The 20,387-nt window shown below is 42.3% G+C and overlaps 1 protein-coding gene across 1 annotated transcript in view; it reads left to right on the top strand.

Moving 5' to 3' along the window:
• LAMB4 (laminin subunit beta 4) overlaps window positions 1–20,387 on the top strand; it is a 51,552-nt gene that overhangs the window by 14,625 nt on the left and 16,540 nt on the right. Inside the window, exons 9-23 of the mRNA XM_026076045.1 lie at window positions 1,622–1,810; window positions 2,606–2,785; window positions 4,176–4,285; window positions 5,575–5,654; window positions 6,670–6,820; window positions 7,787–7,918; window positions 8,890–9,075; window positions 10,252–10,373; window positions 11,146–11,266; window positions 12,265–12,442; window positions 14,182–14,325; window positions 14,865–15,096; window positions 16,768–16,925; window positions 18,615–18,839; window positions 19,947–20,167. Of these exons, the coding sequence (XP_025931830.1) occupies window positions 1,622–1,810; window positions 2,606–2,785; window positions 4,176–4,285; window positions 5,575–5,654; window positions 6,670–6,820; window positions 7,787–7,918; window positions 8,890–9,075; window positions 10,252–10,373; window positions 11,146–11,266; window positions 12,265–12,442; window positions 14,182–14,325; window positions 14,865–15,096; window positions 16,768–16,925; window positions 18,615–18,839; window positions 19,947–20,167 (2,429 nt within the window). The remainder of the gene's footprint in view (window positions 1–1,621; window positions 1,811–2,605; window positions 2,786–4,175; window positions 4,286–5,574; window positions 5,655–6,669; window positions 6,821–7,786; window positions 7,919–8,889; window positions 9,076–10,251; window positions 10,374–11,145; window positions 11,267–12,264; window positions 12,443–14,181; window positions 14,326–14,864; window positions 15,097–16,767; window positions 16,926–18,614; window positions 18,840–19,946; window positions 20,168–20,387) is intronic.

The raw sequence follows: 20,387 nt of genomic DNA, 5'->3' as shown, positions 1-20,387 counted from the left end.
TTTTTTTCAGTTAGCCCCTAGTTTTGCCATCATTATGCTCCCCTGGTGCATATAAATCACAGAATCACAGAATCACAGAATTGCTGAGGTCACCTAGAGCACGTTGCACAGGATTGCATCCAGGCGTGTTTTGAATATCTCCAGAGAAGGAGACTCCACAACCTCTCTGGGCAACCTGTTCCAGTGCTCTGTCACCCTCACAGTGAAAAAGTATTTCCTCATGTTCAGATGGAAGTGTCTGTGTTTCAGTTTGTGCCCGTTGCCTCGCGTCCTGTCGCTCGGCACCACTGAAAAGAGTCTGGTCCCATCCTCTTGACACCCTCCCTTCAGATACTTGTACACATTGATAAGATCCCCTCTCAGCCTTCTCTTCTCCAGGCTAAACAGGCCCAGCTCTCTCAGCCTTTCCTCATAAGAGAGATGCTCCAGTCCCCTAATCATCTTTGTGGCCCTTCGCTGGACTTGCTCCAGTAGTGCCACATCCCTCTTGTACTGGGGAGCCCAGAACTGGACGCAGTACTCCAGATGTGGCCTCACCAGGGCTGAGTAGAGGGGGAGGATCACCTCCCTCGACCTGCTGGCAACACTCTTCCTGATGCAGCCCAGGATACCATTGGCCTTCTTGGCCACAAGGGCACATTGCTGCCTCATGCTTAACTTGGTGTCCACCAGCACTCCCAGGTCCTTCTCTGCAGAGCTGCTTTCCAGCGGGTCAACCCCCAACCTGTACTGGTGCATGGGGTTATTCTTCCCCAGGTGCAGGACCCTGCACTTGCCTTTGTTGAACTTCATGAGGTTCCTCTCTGACCACCTCTCCAGCCTGTCCAAGTCTCTTTGAATGGCAGCACAGCCCTCTGGCGTATCAGCCACTCCTCCCAGTTCTGTATCGTCAGCAACCTTGCTGAGGGTGCACTCTGTCCCTTCATCCAGGTCATTGATGAAGAAGTTGAACAAGACTGGACCCAGTACTGACCCCTGGGGGACACCGCTAGCTACAGGCCTCCAACTAGACTCTGTGCCACTGATCACAACTCTCTGAGCTCTGCCATTCAGCCAGTTCTCAATCCACCTCACTGTCCACTCATCTAACCCACACTTCCTGAGCTTGTCTATGAGGATGCTATGGGAGACAGTGTCAAAAGCCTTGCTGAAGTCTAGGTAGACAACATCCACTGCTCTCCCCTCATCTACCCAGCCAGTCATTCCATCATAGAAGGCTATCAGATTGGTTAGGCATGATTTCCCCTTGGTGAAGCCATGCTGACTACTCCTGATCACCTTCTTTTCCTCCACATGCTTGGAGATGGCTTCCAGGATGAGCTGCTCCATCACCTTTTCCAGGGATAAATAAAACTTGTTGACAGCACCAAAGTTACTAAATTTGCTGAATGCAAATGCAAGCATCATTGCAGAATCTGGACACTGAGTTTGCTGGAAAATCTTGGTGATCCCACGGCTGTAAAGCACTTGGTCTAGGAGGCAATAATCTTGCTGGCATCCCTGGGGCGCTAAATATCATACTAGTAACAAGTAGCCCCATATTAATGGTAGACAGCAACAGTGGCAAGATCACAATAAGAAGTACAGTGCAAAATATCTCACTGTGTGTTTTTTGTTTCAGAGTGTAAATGCAACGACCATTCTGACAGATGCCACTTTGACATGGCAGTGTACCAGGCCAATGGTGGTGACAGCGGTGGTGTTTGTGAAGACTGTCAAGACAATACCATGGGGCAACACTGTGATCAGTGCAAACTTTTCTTTTACCAGGATCCACTCAAAGTCATCTCAGACCCTCACGTGTGCCTCCGTAAGCTTCCCTTTTTTAGTGTCTTTAAGAATGGCTCAGAACGGGGCAGCTCCAGTTCTCTTTGCTACCCTCTGAGCCCCATTACATTGCTACACTTAAATGTTAATATAGTTGTAAAAATGTTAACAAACCTATTACATCCCGACTACCTTATAAAATAATTGCATAACAGCATCCTTAAACAAGCATTATAAAAGGAGCTGTGTACTTTCAACTCATTGCTCAACTGAGCTTTGAAATCCAGCAGGAATGTCATCTTTCTTAAACAACATCAATATAAATATGCATAGCAATAGTGTTTTTGCTTCTGTGATAGTCATGGATTATAAAAGAGGTGATAAATGATGGGACAAGTAGTATCTTTTGCTAGAGCTAGTGCCATATATGGGAAAAATAAATTTTCAGGCATGCAAGCCCTTCTTCTGAAAGATGAGCAAAATTTAGTATTAGCATAGCATGGGAAAAATGCTCTGAGTATAATTTAGTTGTAATAATTGATTGGCCATTTTGAGCAAAAAGCCCTTAAGGAGCAGAGGGGAAGACTACCAAGGGGAGAGGTGTGGTAGATATTAGCTCTGCTGTGAGAAATGGTTAGTACCTTAGGGAAAAACGGGATGCTTCATAAAACTAGTGTCTCCTGTTCAATCCAATGTTTCTGGGAAATAATTCAGCCATGGACAACTCAGACTAGCTCTGTGGAGGTGGCTCATGTGTGGTATCCCTCTGCAACCTTATAGCTTTTTCAAGCTTCTATCTAAATATACTTTTTTTATGTCTCCTTGACTGCCTGTGTAGCCTGTGACTGTGACCCAGAAGGCACGCTGCACAACGGCCTGTGTGAGAGCCGCACAGACCCTGTTCTGGGAACTATTGCTGGTCGATGCCCTTGCAAGGACAACGTCGAGGGAGTCCGCTGTGACAAGTGCAGGCCAAACTACTATGGCCTGAGTGGCAATGACCCTCTAGGCTGCCAGTGTATGTAAACCACCTCTTTTATTCTTCTTTCCAAAGCATTTTTAAGCTATTGAGGTAGTAGAACCCCTAGAAACACATACTAACACATAGATACTACCTGCTTTCCAAAATACCCAGTTGCCTACTGTAATTTAATGTCAGGGACATTAAATTCCTGAGGAAGGCAAAGGTTATCAGGACTGAAAAGATACAAAATAATTTGCAGAACACATGGTATATTATAAAAGATAAGAATGTTATTAATAGAAGGATCATTAAATAGGCAATTTCATTGAAAAGGGAGATTAAAACACATGAATGTTATTTTATAATCAAAATCAGCATAAGGATGATTTAAGAGCCGTGGAAAGGATCCCAGGAATCACTCTGAGGATATCCGGACTCTACACAGCACAGTGCAGTGTTGAGATGGTCCAGCCCTGGCCTCAGAAGCGGTCTAGCTGCCATGATGGGGAGATTGAGGCCAGCTCATTTAGCCAGATTTCACTTCTCAGTGCTTACTTCTCAACAAAGGTGTCACAAACTATGCAGGGCAGGTGCAGGCTAACTTGATATAAGCATTTCCTAATACCTTTCTTCCCACTCTGGGTGATAGTGCCAGGGCTGTAATGTTCTGCTTGCCATTCCTTAGGGTTCACAGTAACTAAGACTAGTGTCTACAGAAAATATGTATGGCTCATTCTGGGAAGTCATGGTCCAAACTGTTCTTTTAAATACATTTAGAAGCCATTCATCAGGAAGCAAATGTATTTCTTAGGAAGAGGAAAATGGAAATACCATCCAAATCCACATATTCCACTCATTTTAGGTTCCATGCTCAAAAAATAACTCACATAAAATGAAGAGAAATCCACCTGGCCTGAAACAAATCTTCTTCAGTATGAATACTCCTTCTGCCTAACAAGACCATGATATATTTTGCCCCCTCTGCTTGGTTTCTAAATTTTGGGGCCAGTGTTTTGGGGCTCTTCATACATAGCACTGAAGTGACAGGGGAATGAGAAAGCTGCTGACTGCTTGTCTTGAGAGCTTGCAGCCAGGCATTTCTCTGAATGAGATTCACTGAACAATGCCTCCTTCTCCTACTCAGGGACATTCTGAACTTGTGAGCAAAATCTGAGGATCAGCACGCAGGAATGCACAGAAAATCACTGCACTGGACTTCTGCCAGTCATTCCCTGTTCCCCCCAGAGAGGTTCCCCACCAAGGAAAAGGTCCATCCCCCCAAAACAATCAGGTTGCTGCAGGGTGTCAGGGGATGTTGATCTGCAGATTATTTACCCGAATGATGGAGACTGCCTGTCACTCTGATGCCACATCTGAAGCAAATGCCAGCTCTGCTGCTCTCAGCAGCGCCCACAGAAGTAACTGCACATTTCTTTCCTTGCAGCCTGCAACTGTGATCCCTCTGGCAGTTTGCCTTTCTCCAGCTGTGATCCTGCGACTGGAGAGTGCCTCTGTCAGCAGTATGCCGCTGGGCGACGCTGTGAGAAATGTGTCGTATGTGTTCAGACAGTTTTTCATGTTACATTGTATTGGATCTTGATTCATGTGGTTTTAGAAGATTCCGCTCCCATCTCCTGCCTCCTTGTGGGCTCTGCGATGGTATTTCATCAAAAGAGAGAATGGCATATGTTCTGTGTATGCTACGTCATTTCTTATGCATTTAGAATTAGATGGATTATGAAAACAGTTTGTTTTCACTCAGGAAGTCTCTCCACTGTAGCAGGTGCAGCTTGGGGGTTTTGGCCCTTGCTTGGGCCTGCATTGGCTTTACTCTGTGTTCATGGAATAGGATTGGGCTTTCAGGTGATGAAACCAGCAAGAGCCTCAGCTGTCCCTGTCAGTGTCTTTAGATTCTCCACTCAAAGCCTGTCCTCAACAGACTATACCTGGGAAGGAAAGATGACTGTGAAAAGAAGGACACCCTGGTGTTTTGGGATATGAGCTACTGCTACCATGGGAGTCAGCCTGCGGGGAAGGACAGGAATAGATGTGGATTTAGCTTTTCTCGAAATATTTGCAGATAACTAGCATTTTGTAGTATTTTTTCTTTCATTATGAAGGCAACATTGAAGGAACATCTTGCCAGAAAATTAGATTTAGTCAAAATTCAAAACAATTTTATGGCTGTACACTTGCATTTTGCCCTAACATATTTGTTTTTACTGTTTTTACTGTTTGCAAACATTTGTGCAATCAAATTGCGCTAGGAGCAGCACTCATGGAAAGGGAAGGAAATACAAAATCACATGCTCAAACCATCTTTGCTGTTCCCAGTGCAACTTGGTTGGACAAATGGGTAAAAATCTGGCCCTTCTTGCAGTGTCTGAGCACTTGTGCAATCAGGTAACAGAAACAATCTCACAGTGTCACCTGGCCAAGCACAGATAGGCAGCCTGGGAACAGTCCACAGATGTGAAGGACTCTGAGAGTGAAGGATTCAGAGCTTATTGTATCTATCTACAGAATTAAAACAGCTTTAAATAGCAGAAGAAGCAAACAAAAAGTGCAGAAAATTGCTCTATTTGTACAGATTTTGTAGGCAGAGGAAGGGGCTAGACATAGGAGATGGACTTTGCTGATGCTCCGCAGAGCTCTGTGGACAGTGTGGTATGGCTTATACAGCAGTTTTGTCTTTTAGGACTTGAGCCTTAATAACACACACATACTTAACTTTACTTGCATCATAGTTCCAGAAGACTGTTCATCCAGGGAAGTAAATCATGTTGTGTTTTACATACTTAAATATTTTCTGTAAAAAATCCTTTGCTTTCTTTATATCCCAGTTAGGATACTGGGGCCTTGGCAAGAGCTTGTATGGCTGCTCTCCATGTGACTGTGACATTGGGGGATCCCAGAATAACTTGTAAGTTAATGTTGTCCTTGAAGTTTTTTTCTTGGTTTTGGTTTTATAAACTCTCTGGCTAGACTTTCTAATTAGTTTCATACAGTCTTAGTACAAATGGGAGAATAAACTGAAGACATAATTTTGTCACATACAAACACTATAAAGTCATGTTGGGATCCTGGAAATTTATTTGTGATTTTAAAGGAGATTTACCTTTTTTCTTTTGAAGTCCACTTTGAAACACATGGAGTCAAGATTAGTTTAATAAAAAATACAAACCGTCTAGTTTGAGAGAATGAGAAGCTCTAATATTAGTAGAAATTAGCAGTAAGTTAGGGGTGACATTTTGACTTAGCTTCCAACATCCTCTTTAAAAGCTAGAAATACCTTATTTTTTTCAGAGGTACTGGGCTCCTATGCAAAAGGTATCATTTTAGAGAAAAGCTTTGTTTCAGTTGTGCTCCTCCAGGATTTAGATCATTGATTGTTAGATTTCAGATATAGGATCATATAATCCGATCCCATAGGACAATTCCTTAATATGCTCAGTGTGTGCTAAATCATAGCTAGCCATTATCTGATGTGTTAAATAAGAGTCTAAGTATATGAACACTACTATATTGCATCAAATCAAAAGTCCTTCTGACCTAATGTTCTGTCTCTAAAAATGATAGGTGATAGAGTCTTAAGAATAGTCATAGATACGGTTATAGATACAGAAACAGATATAATAATAGATAGTGATAGGTGCTCAAGAAACAAAGGAATCTGTGCTTCAGGTTATGGAATGGACAGAAACAGAAAGAGCCTGTCATATCTCTTTTAAGTAATGAAAAAGTAGCATTGAATAAATTCAGCATCAGAGAGAGGAAACAGGTGGTCAGTGGTAGGAAAAAGTTTTGTAACAGATCCAGTCTGATGATGAAAGAAACAAAACAAAGCTGAAACAAAGGTGGAATTTAGCTCCTTTTGTGCTCGGAGGACCCAGGTGTTTTACGCTGTCATATCCTTCCTTTACCAACTCTTACCCTAGGTGCTCACCAAAGGATGGTCAGTGCACGTGTCTTCCCAACATCGTGAGCCGCCAGTGTAATGAACCAGCCTCAGGCTTCTTCTTTTTACCCCTGGATTACTACATTTATGAAGCTGAGTATGCAAAGCCCCTTTCTGGGTCTGCACCTTTGGTATGTTGTGTGCTGTTTAGGTGTTGAAGTGAGAGGAGATTCATACGGTGGTTGCAGGGGAGCCAAAGCTGAGGAGAGCAGCCATCGCAGGGGAGCAGCCAGAGCTGCTCTTTAGCAGGAAGGTACAAAGCAAATCCCGCAGCCCTCATCAATTCATCCTTGTTTCCATGGACTTGACTGCACCTGAACTGTGGCGGTCACCAGGGAACAGTCACTGCAGCATGGTGTGACCATGTGCGAAACTGTCCCTGCTGCTCCTCAGGTGGGGGCTGGTGTAGTATAAATTAGAGCAATTAATTTAATTAATTAAATTAGAAGATGTATTTGAGTTACCAAGAGCTCCAGGAAGAGCTATCACAAATTTAATATTTCTGGGAAATTCCAACAGGGGGAAGAACTAAATTCCTCTCTGATCCATTGGACTCCATTCTTGCTGCTTTGTATCATGGCACTGATTATAGCCCAATTTTCTCAAGAATTTGACATCCATTCATAATGTTTTTAGAGCACTTATTCTTACTATTCTTATTATTCACAAAATTAATGTAGCTGTTCTCCATCCAGAGTGCAAGTCTGACCTTGCTGGAATGTGTCCCTTCTGCTGCCTACATTTTTACTAATATTTCTTCCCTGATGTGTTGTCCAGAAGCTATAGAGAAGGAATAATAAAAAAAATGTTTATTTGCAGGTCACATCCGAAAATATTTAGCTATAATCACAACCAGTAATCGTCCTACAGTCCAGTAATGAAATGGAAAACAGATGTCTGGAACATAGCTTACGAGAGGAAGTACAAGTTAATTGTAACAGAGTGAAAAAAGTTTCCAGCAGTTGCTGGGCCCTATTTTAGAGTTTCACCAGCAGAAAATAGAGCTTGTTTTTCGAATGTGGACTTTTACTTAGCTGCTTAGCCTTCAAAATAGTTCAGACAGTGCTGTCCCCTCCCCTATTACTTTTGTTTTTTAGGTTAAACCAACAGCTCTTCCAAAGTGTGACATCTATTTCCAAAAGCAAGGGTATGAGTTCACAATAGAAAATGGAAAGATTGTTTTAAACAGGAGCAAGAAACGAAGTGTAAGAAAAGCAGGACTGGAACAGGTAAATTGGTGTTTTAAGTTATTTAAACAAAAGATTACACCAAATGCTAAAATATAATTTTGCAACAGAAGATTGGGCAAGGAAATGTATTAGCAGTGTCTGAGCATACGAAATTCACAGTTTTAGACATTACAATCCTGATACAAATGAAATAAATTTTTGGTACACAATCGGGCTGGACATTTTATAATTCATAGAGGCAGGCTTATTTTGCTATGCCTAGCACAGTTTGTAGAGTCAGGTTCAATTAATTGTTTAGAAGGGAAGAGCCCCCATGAAAACAAAACTTTTTTGTGTGTGTGAAAGACATTTTCAACATCAAAGCTGTACTTAGATGCTTACCTAGTACCTACTATACTTAAATGTTGTCAGCTTTGTCATTGTAAGTATTGATATTTATGAAATGTAAATTGTACTGAAAAATATGCCCATGCTTAATTCTAAAAGAGAAAGGTCTTTTAAACTCTTTTTTAAATGATGTTACTTCTACTTAGAAAATGTATATATCTGTACATGTGTAGGCACATGCACATGCATTTTCTAAATAGAACTATCACTATTTTAAAATACATCTGAATACATTTCCAGTATTTCTGAGGGGAAACCGTATTGCACAGATACAAGTGCTTATAATGAAAAGTCCAACCATGTACAAAATCGAATTTAATCCATTTAAGGTTTGCAGTGTGGATGCTTGGAGATGCCAAATATGCAAAGATTGATGGGTTAGTCTAGTTGCTCTCACTGCTGTCGTTGCAAAGCTATGAAAAGTTTTTCTCTGTAAGTGACACTAATCTTCCTACAGTTGAGAGTTCTTAGAGTGTAAATCTAGAGTACGTTTAGAAAATTAGGCTGACTAATGGCTGAAATAAGTAAATTACATGGCAAAAATTCTTCCTTTCATTTTTCTGAATTTGTATTTTCCTAACTTGACTGTGTTTATTGGTGAAAATGTCAATATGTTTTTGCAGGGTACAATACAGTTTGGACCAAACTCCGCTGTGGCGGTTGTTTTCAGGCAGCCTAGCCCGGGCAGGCCTGTCACGTGGACGGGACCTGGCTTCGCCCGGGTTCCCGGGGGAGCCGGACTGAGATTTACCATCAACAACATCCCCTTTGCTATGGACTTTGATGTCATCATCCGTTATGAGCCTGAGGTACTTGTGATGCAGGGTCTATTTTGCCAGTAATATGACATGGCAACTCCTCTCACTCCTTGTGTTTAAAGTTAAAATTGTTTGCCTTTTCATCCTTACCAAAGGAGAAATAACATGCCCTCTGCCAATCCCCTTAACTCTTTCCACTCTTAAAAAAACACAATGACAAATATTTTCTAGCCATCAGCCAAGAATTCATCTTCTGGAGTTTCTGATCTGTTACCTCTGCTTGGATCGGATTTTTGTTCACAAAACATGCAAAATACAGCTCCTTTTAGATGAGTATCCCATATTTCTAGCTGGGATTTCCTAAGCAGGAATATTTGCACATGCAGGAGTGCATGTGCAATCTGTGCATACACTGTGGATGTTTGTCCAGGACTTTGCAGACATCCAGCTTCCCAATTGCTCCAGCTGGACTGTGAGGTGTATGAACATTGTAGGAAAATAGACAAAATCTTATTTTCTGCCTGGACAAAATTTCTCAATGATGAAGACACATCTAGGAAAATCTATTAATACAGATCTAGTTAAATCCAAGACTGGACCCATATGTTCAAAAACACATACAAGTGTTTTATCTTTACTAATATTTGTATATGCCATGTTCTTTCCCATCTCAGCTCCCTAGGATAATCACACCATTTGAGATACTCATTCTGCCTACTGTATTCTGCTATTTTCCTGTCATTCTGAGGCAAACAAAATTTCCATTGACTTAAAATGTGAAAATAGGCATTGAATAATTTTGCAGTAGGCTGGTTTGATGTAGATTTTTCTATATATGAATTAGACAAAACAGTTGAAGTTTAAAGACTCCTGTTACAAAGTCTTTTATGCTTGTTATTCTTTATTAGATGCGAGTGGAGGTACATAATGAATGATCTCTCTGGAACACCACTGTGCTAAGAATGGAAAGATCTCCACTGACTTTAACAGAACTGTTTCCATTTGCACCAGCTGAGGTCCATTTCCATTAATCCAATTGCATTAGCCATGGCAAATACAATGCATTTCTCACAAATAACATATTTTTTTTTAATCTTGTAAAGAACAAAGAGGAAATCTATTTTCTCACTGCAGTGTGCTGTCACTCAGTTGGCTTTCAGTAACCATGGCAAGGAGAAAGCTTTTCAGGTGTGAAAAATGATCATAATTTTTTTCATTTGTTTACAGTCCTGGGAAGACTGGCTAGCAAGTGTTGCCATTCAACCCACTGGTATTTTGTCAAGTCAACACTGCAAAAACAAGGCCATTTCACAGGAGTCACATGCATTGGCTCTCCCAGCTATGAAAAGGTCTGGCTATTCCAGTTCTTATATGTGTAATTTTCTGTGTTCAAATCTTTTATTGAAGCACTGCAGAGCAATAGATGTGGGGGAGTATTAGAATGTTAGAAACACACACATGGCCTTTCCTCTTGCTGTCACACCACAATACCATGTAGACCTAAGGATTAAACTAAGAATCTGATGCTTCAGTCCTCAGTCTGGCAAAGGTTTGTCAAAGCAAGGAGAGCAGCTTTAGATTCTGCTGGGGTTGGTTGTTGCTTTGACAGAAAGCCAATTAAAGCTATTTCAGTATAGAAAGGGAATATTGTTTTAAAGACACCGTCCTAGCCTATTTTCAAAACCAGATTTTCAGATTGCACCTATGGAAAGAACAGAAAGGAGCTGAGAGGACTTACTGAAGTCTTGATCAAACAGCAGCAGGAAAGGACTAGTATGAATAGTGAGCTGCAGACTCCTTTGCTTGGTGGAATAAAACCTGCCATTCTCAGTTTAACCTCACCGTGTGCAATCAGACAGGCAGAAGTTGTGTAGCTTTCCCAAAGTGACGCAGTGACGCAGGAGCCTGCAAGCTGGGACATGTTTGGGAAGCAGAGGGGGCCCTGCAGCAGGGCTTGCTCAGGGGCAGCGGTGGCCAGCTTCAGGACGTGGGCAGAGAGAGGCCTTGCTGCTCTTCGGCAGAGGAGGGACAGCTCATGACACCCCATAAACTTATGTCATGCTGCTCTGCTGAGAGACCCCTGACTCCTGGCCTTAACTGTGTTTTATTTCCACCAAACAGAATTGCACTTCTGCAAAAGCCAGTCTGTTTAGAGCCAGGAACACAATATTCTGTGGATGTTTATTTTTCTCAGCTGTCTGCCTCTGACCCAAAGGTTAAAGCGTTCATCTTGATCGACTCAGTGAGTAATTCTGTCACAATTCCCTTTAAGCTGTATTTATACCAGTTTGATTTTTTTTTTTTACACAGACATTCAAAATATTTAAAAATCATTTAAAAATATGTTTTATCAGAAATTCAGAGAAGTGAGCTTCTGCTTACCTCTGTTTGTACTGGGTTTACATGTTTTTATATGGAAAGAAGGAATTTTATGTTTTAATTTTTATGGAGCAATAATACAATAGCTCATCAAGTCATAGTTGTTGCATATGTTAATAGTCAGTTAGAAGACATACCTCTATTTGTTGCTTATTTATTATGAGCACACTCCACATATGCTGACAAGATGCTGCGGTTCGGGATATGCATTCATGCAGTTCTTCATGCATCTGCATTTTTTGAAAATCTATGTAATTTGTCTGATTCTAATTAAAAATGATGGCTATGTTTAGAGATGGGCCCTGACATTGGAAAATAAAATCAGATCTGCACTTTCCCTGGAATCAGATTCAAAATTTTCCCAAGTTTCCAAGAACTCATGAACTGGGTATTAGCTTTGGGTTCTTCTCCTGAGACCTTTGAAAAATATTTTAAAATTCATTCCTCTAATTATCTCTGTAGAAGTGAACTTGACAAGGGCTGGCTATACTTGGACATAAAGTCTTCAGCTGATTTTTCTCTATCTCGGTAATACAAGTACAAATTTTGGCCAGATACTGCTTTCAGAGTCATAAATATGGCACCTCTTAGCAGTAAAACCAGTTCTGTGCATGCATTTGAGGTCTTATTATAACTGGATTTTTTTTATATACAGTCTCTTTTATCTGAAGAACTCAGGAAATGTCTAGAACTTTCAAATAAATGTGAATTTAGATGACTGAACAGCACAGTGACAGATTTAAAAATGTGGTGCTCAAGGCCTCTGTCCTTGCAATGAGAAGCACAGTAACAGAATGTGGGAAATTCTAGTCTTCAGCATATCTAAGCATAAATATTTTCTTTTCTTTCTTAATGCCAAAGCTTGGACTTATTCCCAGAATCAGCTCTGTGAAGAACTTATGCAGTAAAAAAGATTTAGATGAGTACCAGAAGTATCACTGTATTGAAATTGCATCAGAAGTTGGACCTCACATCCTGCCCGAAGCATGTGCAAGGCTCATAGCAAGCTTGTCAGCTCGTATTCATAATGGAGCAGTTGGTAAGGAGCAACCTGACCAGATAGTTATTTTGGATGATTACTGATTTTACCTTGGGTATGTAGGATATTTTGACTGGTGAGCTCTCAGCCTGTGGCGGTGTAGGTAGGTGAAGCTTATCAGCACATGGTGTGTAGGAACATGCAGAATATGTCCTGTTGAACGCCAAATGTGCAAACAGCTTTCTGTGGTATATGTCCTTTGGTACATCACACGTGATAGACTTTGTGGAGCACAGAGACAGGAACCATGGCAGTGCTTGTGTGTTTTTCAAAGAATGTTGCAACCAGATGCAGCTTCACCAGATGGCCAAAGCAGTAGTGCATACGTGTTAGCTCTTCCATTAGCACTGGCTGGTACTTGTCTGGTTGCCCAAAAGTGGCATAGGAGTTTTTAAGCCCTCAGCCACAGATGCAGCTGGATGCAAGGGCATGGATGGTACACAAGCTTATTTGCTTGAAGAGATTCACCAAGAAAACCTCACCAGTTTCCTAGGAAGTGGGCAGAGACAGGTGGGGTTTGAAGCCTTGGGCAATCTCCTGGACCCACTAGTGGAAAGGCAGCTTGTGGCTCAGCAACTAAGTGGACTTCTCCTATGTTGGACCTGTAGCTGTGGAGCTTCTTTGTACTTCCACTAACAGGAGGTACCTTTCTGGGCAACTTTGACGGTCAGCTTCTTGCAGGAGCTTTGCCTCCAATGGACTTGATAGCTTCTGCTTGGTTTTGGCTATTTTTAGAATAGATGCTCACTCACACATCATGTGATATGGTCATGACTATGCAGCCACAGAGTCCCCCTCATTTACGTTAGGTCTGTGCTGACTCCCCATTAGCTTCATCCCCATAGTGATGTGATTCTCACTATGAAACACTTGCACTTTGTCTTTCTAGAGTTGGCATCCTGTGAAATAAAATAAAGTTTTGTTTTAGAGACCCTAATTAGGAGAGATCTTGGGATTCTGGTTTCTGGAGGCAGCAGTGCACTTGGTGTCTTCAGGGAGTCAGTACCCTGAGCCCCACTGCAAGGTGGGAGGCAGCTCTGTGACTCAGTAACCAAACCTCGAGTCACATGATCTCAGCACTACCTGCATGGCTGGTGATAGCAGTGGCTTGTGTGCCAGAGAATATCCAAAGTGGCACTCCCAGTTCTGTTTGAGATGTCCTAGAGAGAGGTGGACATGAACACAAGGTGCAGTCCCAGAGAGTTCCAGACAGCCGGTAGCCTTGGCAGAGCACCAGTAACTGGAGCGGCCTCTGAGCATCCTGCACAAAGATCCTCTGTGAGTTTTCAGACCAGCTTCACTTGCCAAGATAGTCCAAGGTGTCCAGAAGCATCAGTCTTCATACACAGGTGCAGGCTAAGTATTGCATGCAGATTATGTCCAACACTGCTGCTAGATGCAGACATATATCAAACACTACTGGACTTCAGGATATTTCTATTTGGATCTACATTTTGATACGCCCTTTCCTGTCCTCCCCAGTATAGGCCGAGGCCTGAATGTGACACCTCCATCATCAAGACTTGTGCTGGTGCCTGATACACCATCATCATTTATACAAAAATATCAAATAATCCAAGCTATGGCTGTCAGTGGTTAGTGAACTCATGATATAAGGTAGTCAAGCTCTTTCCTTCCCATTTTTAAGTGTAAAACCTCAAGTGTATGAGAACAGTCACACTCATTTGCTTCGTTTTGTTTTTAAATAAACCTGTTCTGATTTTCTTTCCTGTTGACAGCATGCAAGTGCAATCCCCAAGGGTCGCTGAATACCAGCTGCAGTAAACTCGGAGGCCAGTGCCAGTGCAAAGCTAATGTCGTGGGTCGCTGCTGTGACACATGCTCGGCAGGGAGCTATGGCTTTGGGTTCCACGGCTGCTACTGTGAGTACTCGGCAGTGACCCCTACAAAACAGGGGAGGCTCTGCCCATCCCTCCAGCTAACTTCATTTGAGCTTTTAGGACCAAGGCTGACTTCTGTCCTAGTCACTTCTATGTGGCTTTGCACTTCCTGAGTTTTGCAGGGGGTGCAGAAATGAAAGTAGAAGGGTCAGTGCCTAGTCCTTCCTGGCTGGAAGCACACAGTTCCAGAGGTCTTAGCACAAAACTTCTTCTCACATGATTTGTCGCCCTCTCCTCAGATTTGCAAACTATTCCATTTAATATAATGATTAAATACTGATTTTCAAAGTGTTCAATTGCAAAGCTTTCAGTACCTGGCTCTTCAAGCACACCAAAGCTTTCAGGACTTTGAATCCATCATTTTGTGCAAAGCAATGTACAGAATGTTTCCACAAAATTAACAAATTTACCCATCCCCGGGGCATCTCTGGGTGGAGCAACACTGTATTCTAGAGGTGTCAGTGATGACCGGCATGGTGGAAATACGTTCAGGATGCAGCTTTGCCTTTGGTGTTTTCCAGCGTGCGAATGCCACCCCCGAGGCTCGGTGAGCACGCTGTGTGACCAGGTGACAGGGCAGTGCTCTTGCCGCCGAGAGGTTGTTGGTCAACGCTGCAGCCGCTGTCTGGCTGGGTACTTTGGATTTCCCAACTGCCGCCCTTGCTCGTGTAATGGCTACGCAGAGCTTTGTGACCCAGTGACTGGAGCATGCCTGAACTGTGGAGGGTTTACAGCTGGAAGCCGCTGTGAAAGGTAGGTGATGGGCATTTGCTGCAAAGCTCGCCCCAACAGTGGTGGCTCTTTAAAACATGTATTTTGCTAGGGGCCAGCCCAGTTTCAGCCATCAGGGCCCACGTAAGTCCCCATGAATGAATTAATGACCTTAACTGGAAACACATGCATAAAACTAGGGTTAAACTGGGCCTCACTACTGAATGGCAGGTGCATATTTGTTCAGCAAATGCAACTGGTGAGGTGCTGGGCCATCTTAACTGTTCGGGAGGATTTGGGGCATAGTGTGTGCACAATATTGCACCAGGCTCCTGTTGCGATTTGTGCAAGGTGTCAAAGTGCCATGTGCTTGGAGACACGTGTGAAGCACCGTGTATGAGATGGACTGACTCCTGCCAGCTTTCAAATTGCCAAGAGGCTGAACTAGTGCCAAATATTCATTTTAATACCTGTAATTATCTCCGAGGAGCTTAAATAAATATGCCCTCTTTGCTGGTTTGTATCATTTCCATGTGACCAGCAAATGACTTTTCCCACATGTTTCCAGCTCCATTAGAAACAGTGTTCCTCTTTTATTCTACATCCTGGCAGCAGCATCAAAGTTCAATGTGGACATCAAAATAAAATTCATTAGCTGGTTAATTTAGTTTGGCTGGTTTGTACCTTGTCATTCACTATTAAGAGAATTTCCCCATGAAACCTATTGAGCTTTTCTTGCAACAGTTTTGGACAATATAGCCCGTAGCTATATTGCTTGCATGTGGTAAATAGATTAAAAATGGAAAAGCAAAACACTTGTTGCCCTGTGCCTCCACAGAAGCTCCAGGCCCCAAGGCAAAGATCATTGAGTAGCCACGTTTTTTAGCCAGGGTTGTATAAATGTACAGAATTGTGTTCCCATTTGCCACAGTAAAACAGATTAAAGACTGACGGGACCTGCTTCAGAAGCCATCCCGTTGTCCTGCCGTGGGGCCGCAGGGAGGGACCAGGACTGGGCAGGATGGCAGGGAGTGAGTGCAGCTGCCCCTTTGCCATCAACCTCTGAGCCCAATTCCATGTTCACCAGCAAGCTGGCTGCCGACTGCCCAACTGCCTTGGTAAAGCGCAGCGGCCACCACGTATCAACAGCCGCTGCTTTGGTTTCGCAAAATGTATCGGACAGAGTGTGGCTGATTTCAATATATATGCAGCATTTGCAATAGGCAGTATTCTCTGAGTGCAGTGAATGAAGAGTTTGCATGCTAGGACTTTTTTACTCATGCCAGGACTTTCTAATGTCATTTCAACCACTCTTTGTGTGTATATTGAGTGATAAATGAATATATGTGATAGATGAATATGCACAATTTTTACAATGCAGCTTTTAGCTATGTACACAGAGCATGTGTGATGTGTGATATATATATTACCACTTAGATTAAATTTGTTCCAAAGTAGGTGAAAGTCTTCAGTAATATTTCTTGGAAAGAAAATGTAAGATTTTTTATCTTTTTGCTAGATTTTGGGAATGCAGCTCTGATGCTACATTTTTGAACATCTTCGAAGCTGGATATTCCTGTACCAATTAGTGGGGATAACATTACAATGACCTGGACTGTTAAATTAATTATAAATATATACAAATTGATTCACCTGCAGGACTGAAAGGCGCATTTGTCGATTCATGTTGCTTTGTGTTACCTGTTTTGACAGGTGCATGGATGGCTATTATGGAAATCCTCTCAAAAGAGAACCCTGCCACCCATGCATGTGCCCAGAGGCACCTACCAGCAGTAGGTATTTTGCACATTCCTGTTACCAAGACTCCCAGACTGCACAATTAGTCTGTAATTGTCTCAAGGGATATTCAGGTACAAAGCAAAATAAAGCTTGATTTTCATTATATAAACATTAATGCAAGGCAGAAAAGTTACCATCCTCTGCTCAGAAATGCTGAGTGAGATAATGGTAATAAAATAGATAAGAAAAGTTAATGCCTAAATATACTGAAATAGAGTGGGAGAATTCTGTCTGAGAAAAAGTGTGAATTCTGCAATTAGTATTTGACCAATGGATTCACCTATGTGGATATATTGAAGCCATTAATTAATCTGAAGTGTTGTTTATTCCTAGATGAAACTATTGTGTGTGCCCAGCTTTGCAAAAATGGGCTCCAGTATTGGTTGCTCAGTCTGGGATGCTTAGAGGGAGATGATTAGGAGGCATGAAGTTGTTCTGCATCTTTTGAACTGTCCCAGTGGCATTCGCTGGAAACCTAGTCCTTTCCCGTGGCACTGCATTAACCTGGCGGTGAGAGGGGGGAGAATTTCACTTGCTCATTTTCTTTGAAAAACAAGTGCCAAAAGCCCAAACTAAAAAGATTAAGGCACCAAAAGTATCTGATATGTTTTCCTAATCAGAGAAAGTCTCTCATCATACAGAAGAATCTTGCTTTGATGTTATGCCCAAAGTGATTGATTCTTTGTCCCAGTGATCACTTCAGAAGCGGGGATGCCAGTCTCAGCTATCTCAGATGCGCGTATTTTTGTTGCAAACTGATGCAGCACTATTTCTTAAGATCCCATTGACTTAGCTTGAAGGCAAAACTGAAAGATAATTTCTCTTCCCCCGGCCATTGGAAAGGCCTCCAGTGATGGAAGGAAACCTTAATGAAAAGCACAACTAAATCTGAACCAATGCTATCATCTTTCCTTAGGCCAGGTTCTTTTTTAAGTCAAGAGGGGTTTTGCTTGAGTAATTGCTATAGGGCCAAAATTATCCTTGTTGTTACTTACCCAGGGGACTTCAGTCCTCAGAAACTACCACTGTCCGCAGTTCTGGACTTTCTTCCTCCTGATCGCTCCCAGTGAGGCTCTGAGTCACCTCTGTGGTACCAGGCTCACTTCCTCAGACACCGGGAAAGGTTCTGGTACCTGGAATCTGAGGCAAAGGAGCTGAGAGTCCTTAGCTGAGGATGAGCCAATGGACGAGGTCCCAGTGACACCAGTCTGCCTCAGAAAGGTTTCCAAGATGCATAGAGGGAGCACCCCTGACCAGGGAGGGCATTGGGGTAGCTGCAGAGGTAGTGGTAGTGCCAGTGAGCTAGAACAGAGCATCTGAGAGCCAGTGAAGACCCCAGAACTCATCTGACCTCATGGAGGATCATCCGGTGGGGCATCCCCCGCCTTCCCATGACATTGCAGGCCTGAAGGCCACAGAGAAAATCTTGCAGAACAGCCCAACCATTACTACGGCTTTTGGAAGGACTTCACTGGAAAAAGATGTTCAAAGGTGTTATTTGACAGGGTGTCTATTTACTGCCATTGAATGGACTTCCTTGGTATAAAAGAGGAGATTGTGTTTTCATCAGCTTGCAGCATGTGAGAGAGAATTTTAACTGACTGTAGGATTAAAGCGCAACAGTGTCAAACAGGTTGATATTTTCTGTTGGAAATGTACATTTGAACAGACAGTCTGAATCCTCGAACAGTATTGCTAAAAATTATGTTTCACTTGAATTCCCATCAGCCAGCAAATGTTTTTACCTTCCTTTCTGACAGGCAATCAGTGTGATGAGTGTCCTAGTGGGTTCTACAAAAATCCAAGAAGCCCTGGAGTTGACTGTGTGCCGTGTTCCTGCAATAATAACATTGATTTGACAGACCCAGAATCATGTAACAGGGTCACTGGAGAATGCATCAAGTGTTTACACAACACACATGGAGCAAACTGCCAGTTCTGCAAACCAGGGTATTTTGGCTCTGCCGTCGATCAGAATTGCCGAAGTAAGCAAGCAACAGCATTGCAGCTGCGTATTACCACTAAGAAAAGTTTTAAAGAAATTATGCTATAGGGAGAAGTTAGCCTTTAGAGCCAGTACAACTAAAGGAGACCAATGGAGCAAATATGCATCTGAGAGTGATGAATACATTTCTATCCAGTGATACAAATAACTGTTAATATAGCATCTATTAAATTCCATCACTGTCATCCAAGTCTCGCTAAATCTTATACTGAATAACTCTCCTAGGAAACATTCATCTGTGAAATGAAATCAGTATTCTGTGTTAGAAAAACAAATGTGCATTCAGCCCTTTCAGGGAGGAATCAAAATTAAAGGAATCAAAGATAATTGTTTATCCATATTGCTGGTTGATGCTAGCTAAGCAATGCTCAGTTAACCAGATGATCCCTTGCTGAGCTCCAGACTTACCAGACTTACCAATGGCTAGAAAGAGACTGTTCAGGCAATTTAACAGACTACATGAGGACACTGTCAATAACTCAGCATTTCTAACAGAAGGGAGTGTAAGAAAATTCAAGGCATAAGTTTCTTCACAAGGTTTCTCAGTTTCAAAGACTATTTTCACAAATGAAGCTGACTGAGGGTCTAATTTCTACAGGTCAGAAAAATCTAAGTAGTTTCAAGAAGCTCCTTTGTTCTGCAGGTCTCCAAAACACAGTTCAGGCCCATTCATTGTTCATTCTTGGATGATGTCAGTTAGAAATAGTTTAGCAAGAGCTTTGTCTCCTCTCAAGGCAGACTTCTTATCTCAGTTGGCTTACCATTAACTGCCATTTCCCATGCTCTACAGTGCCTGCTGTAAATCAGCTCCTCCTTATTCAGCATATTTAACATTTCATTCTAATAATATTCAAAATTCACTAGGCCTTCATTTTTTGTGCCTGTATTAAAAGTATTAAAAGCTCACAGTAAGTTTGTTCAAAGCCATATGTAAGCTACCATAGAAAGGTACACAGACTATATGAGATTGAAAACTTTTTCAAGCTTACTAGAAGTAAAGCTATAGCATGCACTTTATATACCATTCTGATTGTCCATTGGCTATCTATATGATCATCTGCTATAGTAATTGTCCTTCTTTTTCCAGGATGTATATGCAATCTTGCAGGTGTTAGCCCTGCCATGTGCCCAGCTGGGAATGAAGCCTGCATCTGTGACCCAGCCACGGGAGCCTGCCCATGCCTGCCTAACGTGGTGGGCATTACCTGTGACCAGTGCGCTTCTGGCTACTGGGACATGGCTAGTGGAAAAGGATGTCAGCTCTGTGACTGCAATCCAGAAAATTCCCAAAGTAACCAGTGTAACCAGGCAAGAAAGTTATTCTGCTCTCTGGGAACTGTGATGGTGGCATTTTGACATGACATAGTCAGGACCCTCTCATAAATGAGGATACTTTTTTGTCTTACTCCCTGAAAATACAAGTCTTTGGTAGTTTGGAGTTGGCACAATGATCTCACTTTGAGTCATTATGTCAGATGTGCTGTTCTGATAATGCAGCTTGCGCATAAACAGGTTCTCTTTGCCTGCA

The sequence above is a fragment of the Apteryx rowi genome, unplaced genomic scaffold, assembly GCF_003343035.1.
Source record: "Apteryx rowi isolate R43461 unplaced genomic scaffold, aptRow1 scaffold_423, whole genome shotgun sequence".
Taxonomy (NCBI): Eukaryota; Metazoa; Chordata; class Aves; order Apterygiformes; family Apterygidae; genus Apteryx; species Apteryx rowi.
This window is presented reverse-complemented; position numbering and strand designations above follow the sequence as displayed.